At 50.7% G+C, this 10,297-nt stretch overlaps 1 protein-coding gene across 1 annotated transcript; it reads right to left on the bottom strand.

Annotated features, from left to right (window-relative positions):
• Window positions 1-555: 555 nt before the first annotated feature.
• On the bottom strand, window positions 556-7,091 carry LOC149355510 (anaphase-promoting complex subunit 10-like). Its single transcript, XM_089577657.1, has 3 exons — window positions 6,986-7,091; window positions 6,736-6,898; window positions 556-844 (listed from the first exon to the last, which is right to left on the bottom strand). The coding sequence occupies exons 1-3, from the start codon at window positions 7,089-7,091 to the stop codon at window positions 556-558; spliced, it is 558 nt and encodes a 185-aa protein (XP_089433783.1).
• Window positions 7,092-10,297: the final 3,206 nt, after the last annotated feature.

The following is a 10,297-nucleotide window of genomic DNA, read 5'->3' as shown; positions in this document are numbered from 1 at the left end:
CTATTAATTATTGCAGTGTCTATTATACCACAGAATGAGAATTTCCTCCATGGCTGTAGTTTTCCCGGAATTCTCCGATTTGTTACTGAGGTTGTTGCGAAGTCTGTTTCACTGTCTCCGTCTGGCTACTACTGCACACACGCAGTGTACTTTGTACAGTACAGCGAACATCGTGGTTTCTCTCTGTCTCTCTTACATTCCTAGTTAAAACTGCGCAGTGCGCTGACGGTATCGGGCATATCTGAGCTCACACAGGTTGACGAACAATACGTGGGGCAACAAGGCACACCAGCTAGCGATTTGTGTACAGGTAGTGGACGTCCAGGAATTCATTCTTCCCTTTCTGCGATTAGTAGCGACGTAACGATTCTTCAGAGCAGTCAATTATGTTTGACCTTGAGCAAGAGTAGAGAGAAGAATAGCTGGATTGTGATGACAAGGTATCAAAACAGGACACTGGTATGGAAACGAATCACTTTAAGTAGCTTAAATCAGTACAAAATGTCATCAAGGTCTGTCATTATCAAGGGCAGGTAATGCTTACACGCTCATCTCTCAGCGGATGCAGCTGAAAGCAATGCATTCAGCGCTCGTGAAGTTGACTCCAGGCAAGACGCTGACGCTGGCTCGCTGAAGAGGAGAGTACAGCTTGATCTGCCGCAGGTGGGTGTCCCGGCCATCCATGTGGTTCTCCAAGACTGCAATCTGCACATGGAAGGCGCGGACAGGGCGGCCAGCCGAGTCTTGCATTGGAATGTGCACCCATCCCGTTGTTTGCTCGTCCAGGTCAACAGTTTCGACCACGCGCAGGTCGTGGAAAGTGCTTCCCACTTTCACAGCAATCCTGAAAGCACAGGTGAGACCAAATGTTGTCATTGTATACCATGCGGGAAATTTCATTTATGGCGCTACAGCAAACAGCAATGTGGGACGCAAACGGAATTTGGCCGGAGTTAGTTGATTAGGGCAGCCTCTTTAGCCTAGAAGATGCGTTCGTGGTACGAATGTGGAGCATTTCGCGCATTTGCGGAGGAGTGTCGGGAGGGGGAGGGGGGGCAGAGTGGCCTGTGTGTGCAGATCACGCAACGACCACCTGAACTGCACTGCACTATTGGGCATAACAGCTACGCAGGAGTGCAAGAGGGCGAACTGAAGAAGCCGCATGTGACATGAGTAGCGGAGACAACGGAGGCGTAAGTAGACTGGAGCAACTTCCACGGCGTTGGAGAAGAGAACTTCCTGCCACGAGGTGCATTGCGTATGTCTGTGTCTAGTGTTCATGTTTCTGTGCCTGTTCTGCTGAGTAAGAGAACCGAGAATGAAGAGCGTAGGTAATAAAAGAAAAGGAACAATTCCACCCGAGTGCGTCCTGTCTGAGAACATCAACGGCTGCAGGAAACAAACTCGCCGAGGCGCAGCGTGTGCCGTGGGATGCGCGCACGGTAGGCGCGAAGGTCAGTGGTTTCCTCGAGCGGAACATTAATGGCAAGCTTAACAAGCACGCAGCTATCATGTTCAACGCCGTCGCCTAACCACTACAACACTGCAGCAGACAAAGGCAACTGTGAGCCGCAGTGTGTGTTGGCGAGGGACGCAGTCCAAACAAGAGCGCCACCGAGAATGGCAAGCTGCACACGCCGCTCCCCTAAGCGATCCCCAATGCGCATCCGTGAATGTAACAGCGGCGGCTTGTCAACAAAGCTGCCAATGCCAACTATTAAGGCGGAAGCCTTTAATGCCTCATCGTTGTAAGCACAAGTTGTCGACAGAAATGTCACGCTTTTCAATTGGGAAAAACGGTCGTGACGTCACAGTGCGCGAATTTCAAACGGGGCCAATTGTACTTTGGCTACTAACCATGCAACCAATTAAAGGGATCCTATAGTGATGCTCCAAGTTAGTAGGACTTACTTAACCAATTAGCCTAATTAACCTTTCTACTCAGACCAGATAAATAAATAAAACTGAGTAGGAAATTGGCCGAGCTCGGGAATCGAACCCCGGTCTCCGGAGTGCGAGACGAGCACGCTATCACTCAGCCATGCCAACTCGATGGTTTAGAATGAACAAAGGCACGTCTAGTGAATACGGTGTCTTCGTTCACTCCCATCTCCCTTCCTTCCCGTTACGCCGAGGTTTAGGTTTCCACCGAGATATGAGAGACAGATACATTTCCTTTCCTCAAAAACCAATTTACCGACGAGCAAGGCGTAGAACCTTTCCTCAAAAAGCGTTGAATTCATAGGGCAACGCATCGCGCCGAACGGGTGGTGGCGTTCCGTGGACTGCCTGGCAGCGCTACAACACGCTGTCGCGTTCCGCTCCTAAAGGCAAAGATTAAACGTCATTAATCGGCAGTTAATTTATGCACCACCAGAATGTAAAGTGAACAATCGCGTAGCAGAATGCAGCACTCAGGCTTTCGCCTTTCACCACTTTAGCCGCTAAAGTTCCTCGTAATTTTTTGTAGCCAGTGAGTTTAATCATGTGTGCCACGTGTGTGACAGACAATACGGCTTCAGCTCGACGTTGTGACAGTCACGTTCAACCGAGTGTCGTGGCACCGTAGACCGGGCGGTATATCGACGCCTTATCACGGCATGGGCCAGCAGAAGCAACGAGAATAGGCGCGTGCGCCGAGAGCTCGTGCCAGCACGAACATCGTCCGCTAAGCTTTTCCGAAATGCACGCACAACCTCCGTCGCTGTTGGCGCTCTTCTCTGCTAAGCATCGATAGAGACAACACGTGGCAGAGACAATTTACTTCTATTACGCGAGGAAGATGCGACGACACAATTGTTCATTATACGCCGGTCACGAAATAACTGGGAACCTATGTAGGCACAGGTCGGTCAAAGTTTGGTAAGAAATTCGAAGTTATATGATGGTAGCGCATTTGTTACCTTTGCGATTGACTTGCGCACAGTATGGCGGCAGCCGGACCGCGGCGTTGCAAGCAAACGGTGAAAATAAACTTGGAATATTTGCTCACGCCATTCAAGGGCGTTATTCGTCGCACAGTTTGGCCGCGCGTCAGAGCGCGTGGGGCCACATATATGGGTCAGAGAGAGGCGCAACACAGGCATAGGCGTGCACAAAAGAGGGGACCCAGTAGGGGTCCTATTATGGGGGTGCAAATTTTTCCCACATTGTTCCCTTCTACCCAGAACTCATGAAAAGACACTGCCATGAACTTTGTCCCCGCTTTAGAGAGAACTGTGCACGCCAATGAATACAACAGTTGTTACTTCGCCATGAAATATGGTCGGAATGCTGGGACTTTCAGGCTATTGAATCCGGATATCAGTCACTGCTTTTCAGTTTCACGTACAACTTGCGAATAAAGGCAGGCATTGCTAAGTTTCGTTGTTTGGGGCATAAATTTCCGCCCAGAACCGATTTACTGCTCGCTGTGCTATGCTGCATCGGTGTTTTGCGTATACACAGCGCAAAAGGGTTACAATAAAAAAAAAAGAGGCGCGCTGTGCTGTGGTAAAGACGTACAAAAAGATAGCCTGTATTTTGTACCTTCTATCTTTTCTTCGCTGCTTTTCAGAGCCCATAAGTACGACCTTGTGGTCGCTGAAGTGCGTGCTAATCGGCTCCGTGCACGCTGTGAGTGCAAGTCAATACACGTCTTCTTCTTTGTCGTTGGCCTTGCTGCGTCCGAAACGAGTGGCAGGCCGCAGTCGCTCATTCGTTCTACAAAGTCTTAATGCGTCGCTTATATGTTAGAGGCGCCCACAAACACTAGCGGGTCGTTCACGTACGGCTGAAGATGGCCCCGGTTGAATTGCGCTGACAGGTCAGCGAGGTTGCGCCTTCACGCGAGCCACAGCGCACGTTTCACAAAATTATTGTTCGCGCACACAAATAGGACATAAAAAGGAGGAGAGTTCTGAAGACCTGAGAATGGACCAACTCCACTAGCCCCACAAGGCACCTTACTGGCACACATTCCTGCAATGTTTAGCGGGCACTCTCCGTATGACGCCCATGCTCAGTCTGGTTCCGGCGCCGACCGGCTTCCCACTCGGCAGCGCGCACGAGAGGGTGTCCTTTGCGGAGGGGACGACTTTCACGCTGCCGTGCGCGACGGCGGTCGAAAGCTTTTTTGTCGGCCATGACACTAATAAAAATACGAAACCACATAATCCTCTTATCTGAATCATCACAGCACCATACCATACCTCTAACATCAGCCGTGTGATGGCACTGGGATCGCGCTAGCTCTGGCTCCCGCTATCTACTTTTTCTTATCTTAAGCTGCGCGGTGGCTTTGGCGCCTCGCCCGGCGATTCTTTCGCGCCGTGATAAGTCTGGCTCCCAATATCGCGTTCTCCTTAGTTGGAGCCTCTCTTGCGCTATAGCTCGGGCGTCGCGCCAGCCGTGCGGGGTTACACTGGAGCTCGGCTTTGGGCGGGCTCTGTAGAATGGCTCTCGCGGTAAAAGTGTCACAATGCACCTTTGACTTCTTTTCATCCTTCGTGCAACTCCCTTTTTCGTTAATTACGTTGAACGCACAGCGGTGACCCAATGGCTTTGACGCTCGGCTCAAGATCGTGGGATGAAATCTTGGCCGCGACGGCCGCATTTCGATGCAAGTAAAATGCAGAAACGCCCGTGTGTTGTGCGATGTCGGCGCACATTAAACAACACCAGCTGGTCTGATGTAACATCGAGCCATCCACTACTGCGTTCCTCATAGCCCACAATTTTTGTTTTTAAGTACGCTGTTCCCTTCGACCTTATCCGTTGTTTACGGAGAACCCACACAGCGCAAATAGACATAAATGCACCGACATTGTACACTAAAAGAATAACCACTCAAACCAAGCAAAACATAGGAAATTTATTTAACGATGATTTTTGTCGAAGTGGGAAATTTAAACCCAATGATTATTCATATGAACGATAACTTAGTGCAGAGCAGAAGGAAATAGCACATGTTTGCGGAGGAATACGAAGCCACGACCTCTGCAAGTCGCGTACGGTGACTGGATGAATGAATATGGGGGTAATGCCACCAGGGCAAAATGCCAAAAGGCGCAAATACGAAGAGCTCTCATATTCCCGGTTAATGTGGGTAAGAAAGTGTGCTGCTGAAGAGTTAATTCCTTGCTACTGCAGCGGGGAAGCTGATATAGTGAGATTTGGGCAAAAGGCAGAGGAAGAGGAGCCACGTAAGTACGTTATCCTACAAACAACTGTGCTCAGACGGCAGCTGTTCACCCCTTTTTTGTATGGGTCTGTTCGTGCCGCATAACGCGAAAAAAAATCCCCTGTTCTTTCCTTAATTCCAGTTAGTGCTGGCTCCTTTCATATGTATATCACAGCAGGTCCCACCACTAAGCATTCCTTGCACACGTGAAATGCTGAAGGTAAAGCACCAGTACTGTCTCACGTCCCGCCACTGCACGTGACCATCGCGAGATGCCGTAGTGGAGGGCTCCCCAATAATTAGTACCGCCTTCTTCAACAAGGATTGACATGAGCAGCAGACGGCCGGATTTCAATTCCAACTCGAGCGAAATGCGGCCACGGGGTTCCATAGCGCGGCCTTGATATAAGGAGCCAAACGTCAAAGCGACTGAGCCGCCGCGGTGGGCCAAATAAATACAGGGGCAGCAGACATTACGGTACGTCACATGCATAAATCTTACCCCGCTTACAGTGGGAAACATTTTCTTCCCCTTTCCAGACGCTGTAGGACGAATCATCTCTTGCTCAGTGGTACGCATGCTCCCCTATATCTAAACATCACGTTAAAAAACTCTTCCTTTTCACGCCAGCGGAGAGCCTTGAGAGCAAGTACACGTAGCTCTGTCACCGCACGTCGCGGCCGAGCACCTTCACACACGCTGAATGCGGATGCAAGACCCTCAGCAGTTTCCAAAAAATAATGCCGACAGACTATGTAGGATGCGGCAGCATTAAAGTAACTAGGACCTGGACACCTGGAACAGGTTCTAGTTAAAGTAAATTGAACCTGGCTCGAAAAGTTCCGCGCCACATGAGCGTTCACCGAACTGCACACCTCTTGCATTGTGGAGCGTCCATCCTTACCTGCAGGTGCTAGACTGAATATTAGCACATAACGGTTTTATTTCCCTGGATACGATTCCAGGCGCCGATATGGCATGCAACGCAGAGGCGCAGTAATACGAGAAGAGAACACAGTCTCGTTTAGGTGCTGTCGTGCACTAAACCTTTGTTAGCGAAGCGGCGCATAGCAATGATGATTCAAAGCGGCGTCGCGTTTGGACTCGAATTCACTCCGAAGCGCACTCCTCGGAGTCGAAGCGCACCCCAGGGTGAGAACCCTTTCGGGCGCAAAACAGACGTGGCAAATATGACCTTGACACCAAAGCGCCCGACAACCACGTGACCTATCTCGACGCTCACGTGGTACGAAAAAAAATCTGCGTTCTGGTTTATGGCTTAGGGGGCATAACGTACCAAAGCGACTCAGGCCATGAGGGACGCCGTAGGAAAGGCTTCGGAAATTTCTACCACCTGCGGTTCTTTAACGTGCCCTGACATCGCACATTACACGGGTGCCTAGCATTTCGCTTCCATCGAAATGCGACCGCCGCGGCAGGGATCGAAACAGCGTCTTTCGGGTCAGCAAGCCAGTGCCATAGCCACTGAGTCAGCGCGGCGGCGTTTTCTGCGTTCTGTGGAACAGCATGAACTAGTTATATACCTATGAGAGTGAAAAAAGCCAAGTAGTACCTTTTAGGTGTGTAGCTGTAGTCACGATAGTAGTCGACGTAGGTACAGATCGTCTGTATCGCCGTTTTGCGGTGAAACTGAATATTGACTTCGTGCGGTAGGACCCCGTCCGATTGCCAGTATGTATCAAGGCAGTTGTCTAGCAGCTGACCGACGCCAAATCCTGCGAAAAGGAGCGTTAACAAGACACATCACAATTCCCAGCCAGGATTCGCCGTTCGTGACGGTCGGGAGGTGCCTCATAGCTTACCACGTTTGCAGGACGACAGCGACCACACAGCCCCGGCTCCCACTTCGCGGACATCGCCCAGCATCTCCACAATCGAGGGGTCCACTGGAGCAGAGGAAGCGTTCATGGTCCTAATAAGACGAGAGAGGAGGAAGGAAAGGGGGAAGGTTAATCTGCCTAACAGGTTAATCACGGGAAAGCTCCTACTCTCCCTAGACGCCGCCTTAAACGCCGACCCTATAGCCAGAATAATACGGGTGACTAGATTTGCCTGACGTACGGTTCGGAAGCCCTTGCTTGCAGGGCGGCTACCGTTACAGTGAACAGAAGCAAACGGGTTGCGTGCGGCCGTAGTGCGAAAGTACATGACACACAACTCAAACCACGGCACAACGGTAGCGCGCAAAACGGCAACGGGGCCTGTCCGCGGGCTCACAGTATTAAGGCGGAAGCCTTTAATGTCTCATCGTTGTAAGCAGCAGTTGTCGACAGAAAATGTCACGCTTTTCAATTGGTGGAAACGGTCGTGACGTCACAGTGCGCGAATTTCAAACGGGGCCAATTGCACTTTGGCTAGTAACCATACAACCAATTGAAGGGATCGTATAGTGATGCTCCAAGTAAGTGGGACTGAGCTTAGTTAATTGCTTAATTACCCAATTAGCCTAATTAGCTTTACTAGTCAGGCCATATAAATAAATAAAAGCGATTAAGAAATTGGTCGAGCTCAGGAATCGAACCCCGGTCTTCGGCGTGAGAGACGAGCACGCTATCCACTACGCCATGCCAGCTCGATGGTTTGGAATGAACAAAGGCGCGTCTAGTGAATACGGTGTCTTCACATACTGCCATACTCCTCCCTTCCCTTCCGGCGAGGTTTAGGTGTCCACCGAGATATGAGAGACAGATACATTTCCTTTCCTCAAAAACCAATTTACCGACGAGTGAGGCGTACAACCGAATGGGCGATGGCGTTCTATGGACTCCTTGGCAGCGTTGCAAGACGCTGTCGCGTTCCACTCTTAGGGGCGAAGCATAACATCTTAACCACACATCACTGACCACACTTTAGGTCAAAAAAGTGCCCCCCTGAATTTTGACGGGTGTCCACCGAGATATGTGAGACAGTTACTGCGTAATTTCCTTTCCTCAAATACAATTTTCATTTTCTTCATTACGGCTCCTCTTTATCTGTCTTCTTTCACTCCCACCTCCCTTTCTCTACGGTGCGGTTCAGGTGTCCACCGAGATGAGAGAGAATTACTGCGCCATTTCCTTTCCTCAAAAAGCGTTGCGTTCAAAGGGCAAGGCATCGCGCCGAACGGGTGGTGGCGTTCCGTGGACTCCCTGGCAGCGCTACAACGCGCTGTCGCGTTCCACTCCTAAAGGCTAAGCTTAAGCGTCATTAATTAGCCATTAATTAGTATTCAGGCATTAATCAGTAATTAACAATTAATTAGTGATTTGCCATTACTTAGTAATTAGTACTCAAATATATGTGACGCCACCAGTGCCACAGAAACAGCGAAGGTGGTGCGGAAAACGCTTCCGCCTCTACCCACTTTGGACAGTCAAAGTGCCCCCTGAATTTTTCAGTCTGCTATGCGATGAGACAACAAGACGATGATCAAGAATGACTCGTGTTCGCTTCTGTGGCTCTTCCCGGCACAGGACACTTCATTCTGGAAAGGTACTTTTGAAGCGAAAAGCTTCACTAGGCTAGTCAACTCCGAGTCTCGCGTGTGCTCCGTCGTTAGAAAAAGCCACAGCTGCGCATGCGCAAACCACGTGACGTCACAGGAGAGGCGCAGGTGGTCGGAGCCGCCGCTGCGCTTCTGCATATGCGCGGCTGTGGTCGGAGCTGCTCCGACTCAGTCGGTATATTGAAGCGAAAAGCTTTCCTAGGCTAGTCAAACCGTCAAACTCGGGTCTGGAGAGCCGCAAAAACCCTCGCCCGCTGGGGGCGCCCCCCTCTCTCGTTCGGGGCCCGCCGCTGTACTTTCCTCCTCCCACCTCGGATTACCCCAGAGCGACGACGATGGCGGAGAGCGGCGGGGGGAGGGGGGGTGTAACCCCCGTTATCACGTATGCGGGCAGGCCTAAAGGGAGGCCTCCTTTCCCGCCCCTCTCGGTTTCGGCTGCCGCGCAGGCCGCGCGCGCGGGGCACAGGGCGAACGGAGAGTGGAGAGGAGACGTCGGAGACAGCGGACGCGACACCAGCGGCACCGTGTTCACTACACACGCGGCTCCTCCTCCGCCTCGCCGCAGCTTTTCGCTTCGAGATATCCAGGCTTAACCTTACCTAAGCCACAGCCAATTTTGTAATCAATGCGCAACACATATACCCTTCAACGCTAGCGATTTTTTCAACCGTTGCCACGAACAGTACTCGAGCCGCACAATCTATTTAGAACTTAAAACACCGTGAGTTCAACGAATAAAACCCAATAATATTACGGAACGCAATCGATCGCCTCTTTGGCGCACGATCGCATGAAGGTATCCCTTCTATAGTAGGATACAAGTTTAGATAAAAGCAGTTCGCTACAATGGGGCCGGGTCCACGGCGTCCTGCTTTACTACGCTGACCCATCACAACAGTAAACGAAAGTAGTTTTTTATGTTTCACTATATCAAACAAACCACAGGCATGAAAATTCCTGAGCTCATAATTTCATCTGGCGGCGCACTTTTTCTTTAGTTCTCGAGAACTTTAAGCAATCGGTTACCTTTTGCCATGGAGATATCCTGCGTGGCGGTCAGTGCCGACTTACTCTTGTGAACTGCTACTCACGTCGAAACGCCGTCTCCTCATATTTCAGCAGAGACTCAAAGCACAGCAAAACGACAACATGAATCACCTTCACGCTCTGAGGGGTGATGACTCATAATCGGGTGGTCATGAAAATGCAGCACATAACTACCATTGCCTATGAAGTTCATTCAGAAGTTCACAGTAGGCGTGCTCAAACGACTCCCATCGTGTCACGCCCACAAGGCAAGTTTTTTTTTGCTGCTAGCTAGCCTTTCAGCCTGACAGCACTGACCACCGCCAGTGGCGGTCCTAAGAGGGGGGGGGGGGGTCGTCTCTCTGCCTCCCCCCCCCCCAAAGCCTTTGCACATCTTCCCAAACGTCCGTTTTCGGGCTGGGCGAGATATGATCTTGACGTAGAACTGGAAAACTTTTTAGTCTATGATGAGTCAAGTAGTCCCCTGCTTTGTACGTTCATCGTGTTAGCGCCTGTCTTATTTCACACAATTCCGCGTTATACAAGTTATACGAGAAAAATTCATAGTTATTGTCCAGTTATCGGGCCGGCGCGCCGACGGCGG

This window comes from Amblyomma mixtum, chromosome 3 (genome assembly GCF_055824585.1).
Source record: "Amblyomma mixtum isolate Tamu chromosome 3, ASM5582458v1, whole genome shotgun sequence".
In the NCBI taxonomy this organism is placed as follows: Eukaryota; Metazoa; Arthropoda; class Arachnida; order Ixodida; family Ixodidae; genus Amblyomma; species Amblyomma mixtum.
Note: the sequence above shows the minus strand (reverse complement) of the source record. Positions and strands in the feature narration are given on the sequence as shown.

Bases quoted from the DNA above. Each gene is read 5' to 3' on its own strand.
- LOC149355510 (XM_089577657.1), bottom strand. From the start codon at position 7,091: ATGAACGCTTCCTCTGCTCCAGTGGACCCCTCGATTGTGGAGATGCTG. The intron at 6,899-6,985 runs GTAAGCTATGAG...TCCTTTTCGCAG, and splicing joins GCTGTCGTCCTGCAAACGTG to GATTTGGCGTCGGTCAGCTG. The intron at 845-6,735 runs GTACTACTTGGC...CTGTGCTTTCAG, and splicing joins TACAGCTACACACCTAAAAG to GATTGCTGTGAAAGTGGGAA.